This window comes from Eulemur rufifrons, unplaced genomic scaffold (genome assembly GCF_041146395.1).
Source record: "Eulemur rufifrons isolate Redbay unplaced genomic scaffold, OSU_ERuf_1 scaffold_114, whole genome shotgun sequence".
In the NCBI taxonomy this organism is placed as follows: Eukaryota; Metazoa; Chordata; class Mammalia; order Primates; family Lemuridae; genus Eulemur; species Eulemur rufifrons.
In genome coordinates this window covers 161654-177455 of record NW_027182896.1, presented here as the reverse complement: position 1 = coordinate 177455, position 15802 = coordinate 161654, and the positions used below count along the sequence as shown (strand labels likewise).

Below are 15802 nucleotides of genomic sequence, written 5' to 3'. Positions count from 1 at the left end.
AGAGGATCATATGGTCTTTATTTTTGCTTCTATTTATGTGGTGAATTACATTTATAGATTTGCATATGTTAAGCCATCCCTGCCTCTCTGGGATGAAGCCCACTTGGTCGTGATGGATTATTTTCTTGATAAGCACTTGGATTCGATTTGCTAGGATTTCATTGAGAATTTTTACATCTATATTCATAAGGGAGATTGGTCTGTAGTTTTCTTTTTTTGTTGCATCCTTTCCTGGTTTTGGTATCAAAATTATGTTGGCTTGGTAAAATGTGTTGGGGAGAATTCCATCCTTCTCGATATTGGATAATAGTTTATGTAGGATGAGCACCAGTTCTTCTTTGTAGGTATGGTAAAATTCAGGTGTGAACCCATCTGGTCCACGGCTTTTCTTTTTGGGAAGGTTTTTTTATTGCTGTTTCGATTTCAGATCTAGATATTGGTCTATTCAGGAATTCTATTTCCTCCTGGTTGAGCCTGGGAAGGCTGTATGTTTCTAAAAATTTGTCCATTTCCTCCACATTTTCCAATTTGTGTGCATAAGGATTTTTGTAGAATTCATAGATGATATCATGTATCTCTGTGGCATCGGTCATGATTTTTCCTTTCATGTTCCTGATGGAGGTTATTAGAGTTTTTTCTTTCTGCTCTTGGTTAGTTGAGCCAAAGGTGTGTCTATCTTGTTTATTTTTTCAAAGAACCAACTTTTTGTTTTATTAATCTCCCTTATCGTTTGTTTGTTGTCCTTTTCATTTAGTTCTGATTTGATCTTAATAATTTCTCTCCTTCTGCTGGGTTTGGGGTTGATCTGTTCTTCCTTCTCCAGCTCTTTGAGTCCATTCATTAGATTGTCTATTTGTAAGTTTTCTGTCTTTTTGATATAGGCATTTATGGAAATGAATTTTCCTCTCAGGACTGCTTTAGCTGTGTCCCACAGATTTTGATAAGTTGTGTCTCCTTTGTCGTTTAATTCAAAGAATCTTTTGATTTCCGTCTCGATTTCTTCATTTATAAAATAATCGTTCAGGAGAAGGTTGTTTAGCTTCCATGACTTTGAGTAGGAATGCGAATTTCTGTTAGAGTTCATTATTACTTTTATTCCACTGTGATCTGAGAAGATGCATGGTATAATTTCTATTTTTTTTAATTTTTTAAGATATGCTTTATGTTCTAGGATATGGTCAATCTTGGAGAATGTTCCATGAGCTGATGAGAAGAAAGTATATTCAGTGGATTTTGGCTAGAATGTCCTGTAGATGTCAGTCAGGCCCATTTGTTCTAGCATTCTATTTAAGTCCATTATTTCTTTGTTTATTTTTTGTTTGGAGGATCTGTCCTGTACTGTCAGTGGCGTGTTAAAGTCTCCAACTATTAAAGTGTTGTTATCTATCATTTGGTTCAGATCAAGTAGGGTTTGCTTTATGAATCTGGGTGCACCTAAGTTGGGTGCATATATATTAAGTATAGTTATGTCTTCTTGTTGAATTTTACCCTTGACCAGTATATAGTAACCATCTTTGTCTTTCATTACTTTTGTTGATTTAAAAACTAAGTTATCAGAGATTAAAACCGCCATGCCAGCTTTCTTTTGGCTTCCATTTGCTTGAAATATTGATTTCCACCCTTTTATTTTCAGTCTAAATGCATCCTTGCAGATTAGATGAATTTCCTGAAGACAGCAGATACTTGGCTTATATTTTTTTAGCCATTGGGCTAGTCTATGTCTCTTTAGTGGAGAATTCAATCCATTCACATTTAATGAGAGAACTGATAAGTGAGACAGATTTCTGTTCCTAATGTTGGGTTGAATTTCGTTGTTTTGATTTCTCTCTTGAGCCATTGTGATAACTGGGTTTTTATCTTTATCTCTTGAGTAGTTTTACATTTGTGGGTCTTTCTTGTGCTGGTCCATGTGTTACTCTGTTTTGAGTACTTCTTGGAGAGCTGGTCTTGTCTTGGTGAATTCTCTGAGTTTTTGTTTATCTGAGAATGTCTTAATTTCACCTTCATATATAAAACTGAGCTTAGCTGGGTACAGGATTCTAGGCTGGGCATTATTCTGTTTCAGAAGAGTGAGAATAGGGCCCCAATCTCTTCTTGCTTGTAAGGTTTCAGTTGAGAAATCTGGCGTGATTCGGATGGACTTTCCTTTGTATGTTACTTGTTTCTTTCTCCTTACAGCTCGAAGAAGGGCCTCTTTAGTGGATATTTTGGTCAGTCTGATAACTGCATGACGTGGTGTCTTCCTATTTGGTATGAATCTCCCAGGGGTTCTTTGAGCTTCTTGAACCTGTATATCTAGAGTTTTGGCAAGGCCTGGGAAATTTTCCTCAATTATATCTTCAAATAGTTTATCCAACCCTTGCTTATTGTCTTCTTCACCCTCAGGAATGCTGATAACTCTCACGTTAAGCTTCTTCACATAATCCCACATTTCTTGTAGACTCTGATCTTTTCTCTTATTTCTTTGCTCTATCTCTGTGACTGACTTATTTAATTGGAAAGTGTTATCCTCGATATCTGAGATTCTTTCTTCTATTTGATCTACCCTGCTCTTGAGACTTTCCACTGTGTTTTGTAGCTCCCTGAATAAATTCTTCATTTCCAGGAGTTCAGTTTGATTTTTCTTCAATATTTCAATTTCTTTAGTGAATTTTTCTTCCAAGTCCTGGATCTTTTTTGTGGTTTCTTTGTGTTGGTTATCCATTTTTTCTTGCATAATATTCAGCTTATTTATGATCCATGTTTGAAATTCTTCCTGTGACATGTTGCTATTTTGAATCTGGTTTGTGTCAATTGGTAGAGAACTAGTAACCCTCTTTGAGGGCAAGATTTCTGCTTGATTCTTTACACTCCCAGAGTTCTTTCGCTGAGCCCTTCCCATCTGGATGAATCATTAGATGCCTTCTTTCAACTTCTTTCAGCTTTAGTCTGGATAGAGGCACACCGTGTGTGCTGATCTTAGGCTGTGTAGCAGCCCAGGTGAGCTGCCTCCTCTGTTGCTAGGGGGAGCCCTTCACGTGTTGTTCAGGATTTTGCTACCTTAGCTGGGGGGCTACTCCTGTTGGGTCCAGCCCCAGAGAATTAATGTGACCCAAAACCGGTTAGAGAGTCAAGTCACTGAGCTGTTCTAATTGCAGACGGAAAGTGACTTTTTCCTTGCCTCTTCCTCTCCCAAGGTGGTTTCTGCCTCTCTCTGCACGAAAGACAGTGGCTAGGGGGAGGGGGCGGTGCCCTCGTTTGCCCAGCGCCCCAGTTGATGCAGCTCCCGGGGGTGATGTTCCGCCCCACCCCAATGTCCGCAAGGACCACGCTCCACTCTCTCGCGACTGGGGAAGCACTCAGTGTTCATGCAAAGGCGGAGCTCCTGGGGGGGGGGTCCAGGGACTAGGGGAGGGAGCCTCCCAGGGAGCCGCCCGGTACCCAATCGCTCCGCAGCGGCTAGGCTGTGGACCCCAACAATGGCTGCCCGCCCGCAGATCGCTGGTGCTGGGGGTGAATGTTCAGGGTCCGGTAGGGGCCGGAGGAGCCAGGAATTGAGGGAGCCCAGCCGCCCGCATAAAGGAGACAGTTTGGCGTGTCCTAGGTGCCTGTCACTGCAGCTTAGCGCAAACCCTCTCCCGCCAGTTGCAGTCCGCTCACAGAGCTCTAGGGTCCAAAATGCCTCCCGCTAATGTCTCCTCTCCACAGAGCCCCACATCTCCCGCGGTGATTCTGCACTGACTTCAGGCAGATCCCTAATTGAGTGGGTGTGGAGGTCAGTGGGGAAACAAGTCGCTTTCCTGTGGGGCTGAACCCACCTCACTCCCTGGTGAGGCGGGTACAGCCGTCCCACACTCTCCTCTCTATTGTCCGTCCTGCACTCTCCAGATTTTTGCGATCTTATTTCCCGTTCACCTCAGTCTTTTCTTGATCTCTGTGTCCCGTGCTGATTCTCCATGGATTCATACTGCTGTTCTTGTGGGGGAGCGATCCTCTAGCGTTGTGGCAGGCGGAGATCTATGCTTTCCTCTCCAGGAGCACGAATCCAGGAGGTCACCACCACTCCACCATCTTTTTCTCTCTAGTTTCTCTTTTCATTACCTCTTTGACCCAGGGTGGTTTAGATATGTTTTACTTAGTTTCCAAATATTTAAATATTTTCCAGAGATATTTTTGTTATTGATTTCTAATTTGATTGCTTTGCAGTCAGGGAATATATGTTATAGGTTTTAAATCCTTTGGACTTAACCTTTTTATTAAGGGATATTGAAATCTCAGACCGTACTTGTGATTTTTGTCTATTTCTTTTCACAATTCTGTGATTTTTTTGCCTCATGTATTTTGAAGTTGTTATGTTACTAGGTGCATAAACATTGAGGACTATTATGTTTTCTTGATTAATTGAATCTTTTATCATTATGAAATAACCTTGTTTATTGTTGATAATATTTTTTTTGCTATGACATCTACAGTACTTTGGTACTAATATAGCCACACCAGCTAAGCCTTCTTTTTCCAAGGGGTAGTGTGGTATGTCTTTTTCCTTCTTTTATGCAACCTGTGTCTTGACATTGAAAGTGCATTTCTTATAGGCAGCATGTATTTGGGTTTTGCTTGTTTATCCACTCTGACAGTCAGCCTTTTACTTGGTGTTTTCAGACCAGTTTCATGTATGATGTGATTAGTGACATAGTTAGGTTTTCTGTCATCATGCTGATTGATTTCTATTAGTCCTAGCTGTTCTTTGTTGTCTGTTTTTTCTCTTTATGCTTTCTTTTGTATGAGTCTACTAATTTTTATGATTCAGGGTTTTTTTTTTTCTTTTTTATTTCAACATGTTATGATTCAGTTTTTATCTCTCTTTTGGGGTGATTAGCTGCAACTCTTTGTTTTGCTATCTTAGTTGTTGCTTTAGGAGTTTTAGTATATGATTTTAACTTATCACAGTCCACCTTCAAGTAATATGATACCACATCACGTAAAGGATAAGAAAATACAACAGTATACCTCTTTTCTTCTCTCCCAGCCAGACCCATCATGCACCTGTGGGATTATAGTTTTTACTAAGTTGTGAAAATTTTTGACCATTTTTTTTTATCAAATTTTTATTCTATCTCTCTTCCTCTCTCTTTGGGGACAAATATTACTTCCTTGAAGTTTTCTCATAGATCACAGCATCTCAAATTTATGATTTTTTGTGATGTCTAATCTATGTTTATTTCTATCCAGTGTAGTTTACATCTCTTACAGTGTAATTTACGTCTCTATCTTTTCAGGTTGTTAAAAAAAAAAAAAAGTCTTCCATGCCTATACTTATCTTGAGTTACGTATTGGGATACAGTTGAGTTACTTATAAAGAGCTTGATCTTCTCTGGTCTTGCTTTTATGATTTGGGATGATGCCCTACCTGCAAGGCAAGACCTTTTTGATGATTCATTGTCTTGTGAAGTCTGTGTTTGTCTGGCCCTTTCTCATGGTAATGAACACATCTTGGTACTGTGTGAGCACCAGGCATGGTTTCCTCCAATTTATTTATGAGGTTTTTCCCTCAGTCTCGAGTAGTTTTCTAGCACACACGTACTGCTCATAACTCTGCTCACTACCTAAAAAGGAATCTGCAGATCTCCAGGGTTCTTTACTCTTCTCTCCTCTTCAGTGTTCTGTCCTGTGGTCTCTGTCTGCTTTGGTTTTTTCAGACTCTCAGCTTCATCACTGCAACTCAGGGAGTCTGGTAGAGTCTACCTCAGTGTTTTCTCCACGTGTCATGTCCTGAAAACTCTGTCAAAGCAGGGATCTGGGACATTCCTAAGGTTTCCTTCATTTGTTTTTTGTTTCTCAGGGATCTTTGTCTTCATTGCCTCAAGTCCACAATCTTTGTTCAATGTGTTTATCTGTCTTATTTTATTTATTTTTTTGGTTGTTTCAGGTAAGAAGGAAACTCAGTACCTGTTCCTCTGCCTTGACTAGAAGCAGACTACAGTAGAGCTTCAGCACCTGCCCTAGAGTGGCGAGAATGCTTTTCTTCCCCCTTTGCTTCACCGCTCGCTTCTCACCCTCCATTCCTCAGTGTAGCCATCTCTTCCTCAGAGCCATCTTCCCTGGGCCCAACACGGACCAAATCGTCCTGTGTGATCACACAACTGTTTTCTCGCAGCACCTATCTGAATTTATAATTGCCACCTTTTTGTCTTTGTTCTTCACTACATTAAAGCTAAATAAGAGCAGAGGTGCTGTCTCTGTGATCTGCAGAACTTAGTATAATGTGTTCCCCATTGTATGCACTCAGTATATGTTTATTCAGTGTATGAATGAGTGAGTGTAAAACTGTGCAGTCCTGTATATCGAAAAAGTACCCATATATTTTATTTCTATCTTTTTTTCACCCTGATACAGGCTCTTTTAGGGTATTGAAAAAACATACCACAGTTCTTTTATGTGAAAGAATGGAAGAACTTAAAAAACTTACAGAAAAAGCTAAAAAAATGGAAACTAAGGTTCGCTTACTTCAAAAGGAACTATCCGAAGCAAAAGGAATAAAATCAGAGTTAGAGCGACAAAAATTTGAGTGGGAACGAGAACGCTACAGTTTGAGGTATGACATTCTAGTTTTAAAGAAATGTTTGAACTGTTTCCTTTAGGCTACAAATATGTTGGAGATTTTTTGAAATTGCTGACTTACCTTCTGGGGTTTAGCAGGGGAGAAATCATCTTAGTCTTGTGGAGTGTAACATTCTTGCAAATAATATAACAAGTTTGTAACTGTGAATATATCTTAATAAATGCATATTTTTAAAATCATAATTTTAATAACTATGTTAGAAGTTTACCATAGAGAAATCTCATTATTTATTTAACAAAGTAAATTTGGGGTTTAAAATTTTTTGTATTATAATTAATGTTGTGAGAACATTTTTATATAAATCTTTTTCTGTATTTCAAATTATTTGCTTTAAAAAAGTTCTTCAATATAGAATTATTTGGTTAATGTATTGGAATATTTTAAAAATGTCTTGGATCACTATTCCTAAATCATGCTCAAGAAAATTTATACTAATTTACAGTTCAACTAATAGAGTATGAATTGGCCATTTTTCTCAACCCAGAAGAAGTTTCTTTAAAAAATTACACACTTTTGTTCTTAATATGCAGGGAATAAAAGGTAAGATGAGAAGTGATTATTTATTAGCTTATTCAACATCTCTCTCTCCTAACAGATAAAATTAATTTAAAGTTCTATGTTGAAAACACATATTATTCCTTATCATTTAAATAAATATTAGAGCTTGTTTTTTTCCAAAAGGGATTTTAAAGTTGTTTATAAAATCATAGTAGTCAACAAGATAATTTAAAATTGTTTCTGAAAAAAGAAACATAGAAACAGTCGGGTAGCAGATATCAGTCTCCTTAGCCTAGACTTGAACTGTAGGTACATGTTGTGTGAAAGACATCTGAAGGTGTTCTCTTACACTGCAAATTAGTTTTAGCAATACCCACAGTATTTTGTGAGGATGAAAATTTATTTCCAGTGAATTTATCAACTAGTTTCTAAACAGTAACTTTTTAATTAGTTATCTCTAAATGATCCATCCAAGTTGAAGGATCATTGTGACTTTTTATCTGTAAAAAACGAGGTAATTTTCAACTTGTAACTTTACTGAATAATTTTGAGTATCTTTTCCCATCATATTTACCAGAGTAACTAGTAAAAGAAACTTACCAATTAGGAGAATATTTGTTCATGTCTACCTTGCAAGTGTTATGTCCTTTGGAAGAAATTCAAGTGACAAATTCAAAACCTCAGAACTGGAAAGGAAACATATTTAAGAACATAGAAATTTTATTAGGATAACAAACAATATGTTATGAGCCAGATCACAAAATAAACTTTCCATTTTCTAACACAATTAATTTTAAGAAAAATATATTTAACTGCAGATTCACCTTAAGACAACAGGAAGAGAAGAGGAGAAATGCTCATATAGTGTCTGAAGAAAGTAGAGCAAAGTTAAGAACAACGAAGGAGCAACACAGGGAAGCAGTTGAAGTAAAACAACAACTTGAACAGACTCTGAGAACACAAGATGTGGAACTGATGGCTCTAAGAAAGAAATTGAATGAGATAAATCAATCTTGGGTAAAAATTTCATGATTATTATTTTATTTCATCAATATTACTTATAATATTCCTTTGGTTTAATGTTTATTATTTATTGCTAAAACAAACCCAAAATGTTACCCTAAAAATACACTATGACATTCAGAGCTAACGTTATTTATTATAAATCTTGGCCTCCAAGTAGTATCTTATTTCAGTATAAAGAGCTTTTAAAAATGATGATATGCGATATTATGTACTTAATGATGATTTGAGTGTTTTGTTCCTAATAAATTAGTACAGTGCATTTCCCCCATTTCACATTTATTACTGTCTCAAACATAATGAGAGAAAACAAAAATGATTGCAATAGCAAATAATCTCAAGATTTTCTATGAAGACCTCTATAAATTTTATCTCATTTATCATTAATTTTTTTTTTTAAAGACAAAGTCTCATTCTGTTGACTGGGCTAGAGTGCCATGGTGTCAGCCTAGCTCACAGCAACCTCAAACTCCTGGGCTCAAGCAATCCTCCTGCCTCAGCCTCTCAAGTAGCTGGGACAACAGGCATGTGCCACCATGCCTGCCTAATTTTTACTATATATACTTTTAATTTCTTTCTATTTTATTTTTTCTATTTTCTCCTTTCTATTTTCTATCCATATAATTTCTTTCTATTTTAAGTAGAGACGGGGTCTCGCTCTTGCTCAGGCTGGTCTCGAACTCCTGACCTTGAGCGATCCTCCCGCCTCGGCCTCCCAGAGTGCTGGGATTACAGGCGTGAGCCACCGCGCCCGGCCTATCATTAATATTTTAAAAGAGAGGCGGCCATTTTGTTTTGGACGCCGAGCGGGAGTTGGCGGCGGCGGCGGCGGCGGCGGCACCTGTGGTGGCACAGACGAAAGGCAGGAAAGGGCAGGCCCGGCGAGCAGGCGGATCGGCTGACTAGACAGCCAACCAACAACAACGAACTAACCTTGCAATCCACCGCTTACGCGTCTAACCAACCGCCCACCTAGTTAACCTGAGCCCCTCCACCGTCAACTGAGGTTCGGCCGGTCCCCGGCCCGCCTGCCGCAGCCGTGGTGGCAGCCCCCGGGCGGAGCACTGGCGTCCGTTTCCTTCGATTCTCGGGATTTGAAGATGGCTGCACAGTCAGCGCCGAAAGTTGTGCTAAAAAGCACCACCAAGATGTCTCTAAATGAGCGGTGAGGCAGCCAACAGCAACTTCAGCTCCTTCCTAAGAAAACATTACTTAAGTTGGCCCTGGGGTCCAATGCACAAAACCAGTTTTAAGCTAAATACCAACAGAAGGCTACAGACCTCTGTTCTTAGTTGCATCTTATGTGGTACACAAAACAAATTGGGCGGTTGTTTCAAAACGCCTTATCAGTAGACTTTTATGTTAAACTATCTGAAATATTTATCTGGTGGGATATATTTTAAAAAGACTCCTAACACCCTCCCTTTTCTTCACATTTTTTTTACATTGGATACAGGGGTGGTGCAGCACGGTAGCATGGTACCCTGGCTGCAGTAGGCTTGCTGCCCAGTCCAAGGCCAGCAGTGTTGTGTTTGGCCTGTAAGAGGCAGGTAGCAAGCCATGAATATGTCCAAAGGCCCTTGAATGTCATTCTTGGGCCTTGTAAGAGGCACTTGCTTTGCTCCATTTCACTTTCTTTCCATTCTGCTTCTAGTTTGTTTTTGTTTTGGATTCTTTTACAGTTAAGTGTTCTTCTCTTCCATTCCATTAAATTACCTTGACAGGAATAATACAGGAGTGTCTCCACAGGCTCTAAAATGATTGAACTTGCCTAACTTTCATAAGTAACCACTTGGAGTCAGAAAAAGTGATCATTTGAGACTAAGAAAAAGTAAAAGTATTTAAAGGCAGTTTCTATCTCTGAGAGCTTTGTTCATTGAGTGCCTTTGGCTAATTATTCTATTAAATTGATGTTAGACCACTAAGAGATTTATCTAGTGTCTATTTTTGCCTCTTTTGAAGCACATGTGCTTCTATCCTTATCTCTTAAGACATGGTACACTAATTATCTATATTCATGTTACTAAGTGACAAATATATTTTTAAATTTGTTACACTCCTATAATTTATATGAGTGCATTATTTCCATGAGCTCTGAAGGTACTGTAGCCCTTTCTCATATTTGCCCTTACAATGCTCCCTCAGGTCTCCCAAGGTTTAGGCTTTGTTCGTTTGTCTTTGAAACTGCATCTTCTGTCTCTTGTCATCATATCTGCTTATTGCGTGTTTTTCATACTTTCCACCTCTCTCAAAACTGTTACCTGAGCCCTTGTTATCACTTTTGATTGAATGTGCTGCACTTAGCTGCATTTCTAAGTTTCTGATTCTTGCAAGTTTGTGGAAACTGTGGAGTCTTTAACCCACATCAGCCTTGATCTAAGTGTACCACTTTACTTAAAAGTTCGTGGGATCTGGAGCTCCTGGTCTAGCAAGCCATGAAAATGCCAATAAATGTTTTGTAATAAAGCTTTTATTTAAACATCCATTTTGTTCGACCTTGAAGCTTTACTAATATGCTGAAGAACAAACAATCGATGCCAGTGAATATTCGGGCTTCGATGCAGCAACAACAGCAGCTAGCCAGTGCCAGAAACAGAAGACTGGCCCAGCAGATGGAGAATAGACCCTCTGTCCAGGCAGCATTAAAACTTAAGCAGAGCTTAAAGCAGCGCCTGGGTAAGAGTAACATCCAGGCACGGTTAGGCCGACCCATAGGGACCCTGGCCAGGGGAGCAATCGGAGGACGAGGCCTACCCATAATCCAGAGAGGCTTGCCCAGAGGAGGACTGCGTGGGGGACGTGCCACCAGAACCCTACTTAGGGGCGGGATGTCGCTCCGAGGTCAAAACCTGCTCCGAGGTGGACGAGCCGTAGCTCCCCGAATGGGCTTAAGAAGAGGTGGTGTTCGAGGTCGTGGAGGTCCTGGGAGAGGGGGCCTAGCGCGTGGAGCTATGGGTCGTGGCGGAATCGGTGGTAGAGGTCGGGGTATGATAGGTCGGGGAAGAGGGGGCTTTGGAGGCAGAGGCCGAGGCCGTGGACGAGGGAGAGGTGCCCTTGCTCGCCCTGTGTTGACGAAGGAGCATCTGGACAACCAATTAGATGCATACATGTCGAAAACAAAAGGACACCTGGATGCCGAGTTGGATGCCTACATGGCGCAGACAGATCCTGAAACCAATGATTGAAGCCTGCCCACCCTCCTGTGAGAGACTCTTGTTAAAGTCACCACATCTGTAAATAACCTTCAGATAACAGATGAGAAGAAACTTGATTGATGCTGGATGGACCTATCACAATAGGCTATGGACTTAACTTGCCACCAGTTAGTTTGTGCATTTAGGTGTTCCTTTCACTTTTTGATACAGTGTTGTATGAAACTGTTTTTTTCCTTTGGTTGGGGTTTTGGGTTTTTTTGTTTTCCTCCTTTGCTCAGACTTCTCTTTGAACACAAATCAAATGTGTTGGCCTCGTGCCTCCCCTCAACTGTCATATGCTCTTCATCTCTTTGCTCCCACAGAAAGGTCCCAGAAAGAGCCAGCATTCTCCCTAATGCCTAGGTTTCTGAGGTTGTAGAGTTCTGTTCTACATCCTCTTTAATAGCCTCCTAGGAGTGTTTAGAATATCTAGAGCTCAAAAATGCATTCTGCCACATTGACAATTTAGTGTAGTAAATTGGGAACATTGACATCGCTATAGGGCCACATAACAGGTTACCTGTGGTAGCATCTCTGATTTGATTGAAGTTACTACCATGTGCATTGACCCCCACATAGATGATAACCGTTTGTACTGGGTTGAGTACGTGCACTTTCTACCCTAGTATGAGATGTACAAACTTTCTCTTGGCTTTATATCATATCCCAAAGGGGTCCTATTGGGCTGGCTTACACCTGCAATACAGGGGAAGAAGCCATTTGGTTTGGCAGGTGTGTCGGAGGGAGAAGGATGGGAGAATGGTGGTAGATGAACTGCCGGGAGGGGTCAGAAGATACCCATGCTGGAATGCAATTATCTTCATGTTTATCCCATACCGATCTTGGGCTTTTCCTCTCAGTGGCTTTGTTTGACCCTGTTTGTATGTTCCTCGAAGGTTTAAGTACAGCAATATTCTGTCAACTGTTCCAGTTTCAGTGGAATCTTGTATTTCTGGTTAATTATAACAAATTGTTCTCTCAAAAAAAAAAAAAGAGAGAAATCTTCTTGAAAGGGTGGAAACTTACAAGGTGCTCACAGTGGGTGGAGAAAGAATTCTCAAACAAAGTTTAGGGTGGACAGAAGTACAAAGTTTATTTATTTTCCTGAAAAAGAAAAGGAAAGAAAGGAGAGGAGAGGAGAACGGAGGGAGGGAGGAAGGAAGGAGGACGAAGGAAAGAGGGAAAGAGAAAGAAAGAAGAAAGAAAGAGAAAGAAAGGAAGCAAGAGAAAGGAAAGGTTAAGGCAGGAGAGGGAGAAAGAAAGAGAAAAGAAAGGAGGAAGGAAGGGAGGAAGGAAGGAAGAAAAGGAAGAGGAAAGGAAAGGAAGACAGAAAGGAAAGTAAGAGAAAAAAGGGAGGGAGTGGGGAGAGAGAGAGAGAAGTAGCCATGGCACACAGAAAAGAAGTGAAAATGATGAGTAGAACTCCATGGTATACATATACCACATTTTATTAATCCACTCATGTTGATGGGCACTTGGGTTGTTTCCACATCTTTGCAATTGTGAATTGTGCTGCTATAAACATTGTAGTGCAGATATCTTTTTTATAGAATGTCTTTTGCTCCTTTGGGTAGATTCCCAGTAGTGGTATTGCTGGATCAAATGGTAGTTCTACTTTTAGTTGTTTGAGGTGTCTCCATATTACTTTCCATACAGGCTGTACTAGTTTGCAGTCCCACCAGCGGTGTATGAGTGTTCTATCTCTCCTCATCCATGCCAACATTTATTGTTTTGGAACTTTTTGATAAAAGCCATTCTCACTGGAATTAAGTGCTATCTCATTGTGGTTTTGATTTGCATTTCCCTGATGATTAGAGATGTTGAGCATTTTTTCACGTATGTTAGGCATTAATCTATCTTTTTCTGAAAAGTTTCTGTTCATGTCCTTTGCCCACTTTTTAATGGGGCTGTTTGATTTTTTTTTCTTGCTGATTTTCTTCAGTCCCTGAGACCTTTCAAGCCAGAAGAGATTGGGGTCCCATTCTTAGTCTTCTCAAACAGAATAATGGCCAGCCTAGAATTCTGTATCCTGAAAAACTAAGTAATGTATATGAGGGGGAAACAAAGTCTTTCTAACATGAGCAAACACTGAGGGAGCTTGTCAAGATAAGACCTTCCCTGTAGGAAGTACTCAGAACTGCATTATACACAGATCAGCACAATAGACAGTCACCGGTGTAAAATCACCCAAAAGCTAAAGGTCAAAGACTAGATACCGCAATGGCTCAAGAAATAAAGTAAAGCAACAAAGTCCTACTCAACAGGATGAACAGAAATCCACCCCACTTGTCAGTTTTTTCAATAAATCTGAATGGCTTGAACTGCCCACTGAAGAGACACAGGCTGGCTGAATGGATAAATATATACAAGTCAAGTGTCTCCTGTCTTCACGAAACACATCTAACCCACAAGGACTCATTTAGACTCCAGGTGGAGATGAAAAACAATATTCCATGCAAATGGAAACCAAAAGAAGGCTGGTGTAGCATTTCTAACATCACATCACTTAGTCTTCAAATCAACAAAAGTAGTGAAAGACAAAGATGGTCATTATATAATGGTAAAGGGAACAATTCAACAAGAAGACATGACAATTCTAAATATTTATACACCTATCACAGGAGCACCCAGATTCATAAAGCTAATCCTACTCGATCTAAACAAAATGATAAGCAGCAGCACCATAATAGCCAGGGACTTCAACACCCCTCTAACAGAATAGGACAGATTCTCCAAACACTGCATAAAGAAACAATGGACTTAAACAGAACTCAAGAACAAATGGGCCTAATAGACATCTACAGAACATTTTACCCAAAAACCACTGAAAATATGTTCTTCTCATCAGTTCATGGGACAGTCTCTAAGACTGACCACATCCTAGGCCACAAAACATGGCTCAATGTAGAAATTATGCCATGCATCTTCTCAGACAACAGTGAAAAAAATTAGAAATAAACTCCAACAGAAACACTCATCTCTATACAAAGTCATGGACACTAAACAACCTAGTGCTGAATGATAGGTCAAGGAGGAAATTAAAATGAAAATCAAAAGATTCTTTGAACTAAATGATGGTGACACAAGTTATCAAAATCTGAGGGATACAACTAAAGTAGTCCTGAGAGGAAAGTTCCTAGCCATAAATGCCTACATTCAGAAGACAGAAAGTTCACAAATCAATAATCTAATAATGAATTGTCTCAAAGAACTGGAAAAGGATGAGCAAAGCATTCCCAAACACAGCAGAAGCAAAGAAATAACCAAGATCAGAGCGGAACTAAATGAAAATGATAATAAAAGAACTATACAGAAGATTAATGAAACAAACAGTTGGTTCTTTGAAAAGATAAACAAAATTGACATGCTTCTCACCAGATTAAGCAGAAGCAGAAAAGAAAGGACACTAATAATCTCTATTAGGAATGAAAAAGGAGAAATTACGACTGATACCATGGAAATACAAAATATCATCTCTGAATACTATGAAAATCTCTATGCACATAACCTGGAAATGTGGAGGAAATGGGCAAATTCTTAGAAACAGACAGCCCCCCTGGGTTCAATCAAGAAGAAATGGAATTCCTGAACAAACCAATATCAAGTACCGAAATTGAAGCAGCAACAAAAAATCGTCCAAGAAAAAAAAAGTCCTGGACCAGATAGTTTCATACCCAGATTTTACCAGACCTATTAATACAAAGAACTGGTGCCTATCCTGCAGAAATTATTCCACAACATTGAAAAGGAAGGAATCCTCCCCAATTCTCCCCAATCCTCTTCAATTTTATGGAGCCAACATCACCCTGATACCAAAGCCATCCCAGAGACACAGAGATGGTTCAACATATGCAAATCAATAAATGTAATTCACCACATAAATAGAAGCAAAAACAAAGTTCATATAATCCTCTCCATAGAGGCAGTAAAAGCATTCAACAAAATTCAGCACCCTTTTATGATAAGAATGCTTAACAAAATAGGCATAGATGGAACTTACCTTGAATGGCTAAAAGCCATATACACCAAAGCCACAGCCAACATCATAATGAATGAGGATAAACTGAAAGCATTCCTGCTTAGAACTGGAGCATATGTCTTTTAAGTGGAGCATTTAAACCATTATTGTTGAGTGATAGAATTTATATGGTATGATGTTGTGTTCATCATGTTGGGTAGTACCTTATTGCTTTATTTTCCCTCTTGTGCTATTGTTTTACAAGAGATGTGAGGTTTAGCTTTTTTATATAATTTTACACTGGTGGGTCCCTATTGTGCTAATTCCTGTATCATGAAGTTATGAGTATTTCCTGCAGCACAGGTCTGGTCATGATAAATTCCCTCAATGTTTGCTTGTCTGGAAAAAACTTAATTTCTCCATCAATTGGGAAACTTAGTGTTGCAGGATACAAGATTCTAGGGTGACAGTTGTTCTGTTTAAGAAGATTGAAGATGGGGTCCCACTCCCTTCTAGCTTGTAAGGTTTCCA

At 39.4% G+C, this 15802-nt stretch overlaps 2 protein-coding genes across 3 annotated transcripts in view; both read left to right on the top strand.

The window, feature by feature from the left end:
• LOC138379663 (ankyrin repeat domain-containing protein 26-like) overlaps window positions 1-15802 on the top strand; it is a 50772-nt gene that overhangs the window by 13836 nt on the left and 21134 nt on the right. The window contains exons 4-5 of the mRNA XM_069464809.1: window positions 6373-6571; window positions 7915-8113. Of these exons, the coding sequence (XP_069320910.1) occupies window positions 6373-6571; window positions 7915-8113 (398 nt within the window). The remainder of the gene's footprint in view (window positions 1-6372; window positions 6572-7914; window positions 8114-15802) is intronic.
• On the top strand, window positions 8936-12290 carry LOC138379650 (chromatin target of PRMT1 protein-like). 2 transcript variants are annotated; one of them, XM_069464802.1, is made up of 3 exons: window positions 8936-9284; window positions 10623-10960; window positions 11099-12290. In XM_069464802.1, the coding sequence occupies exons 1-3, from the start codon at window positions 9220-9222 to the stop codon at window positions 11302-11304; spliced, it is 609 nt and encodes a 202-aa protein (XP_069320903.1). In that variant the 5' UTR covers window positions 8936-9219; the 3' UTR covers window positions 11305-12290. The 2 variants fall into 2 exon arrangements, with proteins under 2 accessions (XP_069320903.1, XP_069320902.1); XM_069464801.1 differs by having other exon boundaries at window positions 10623-12290.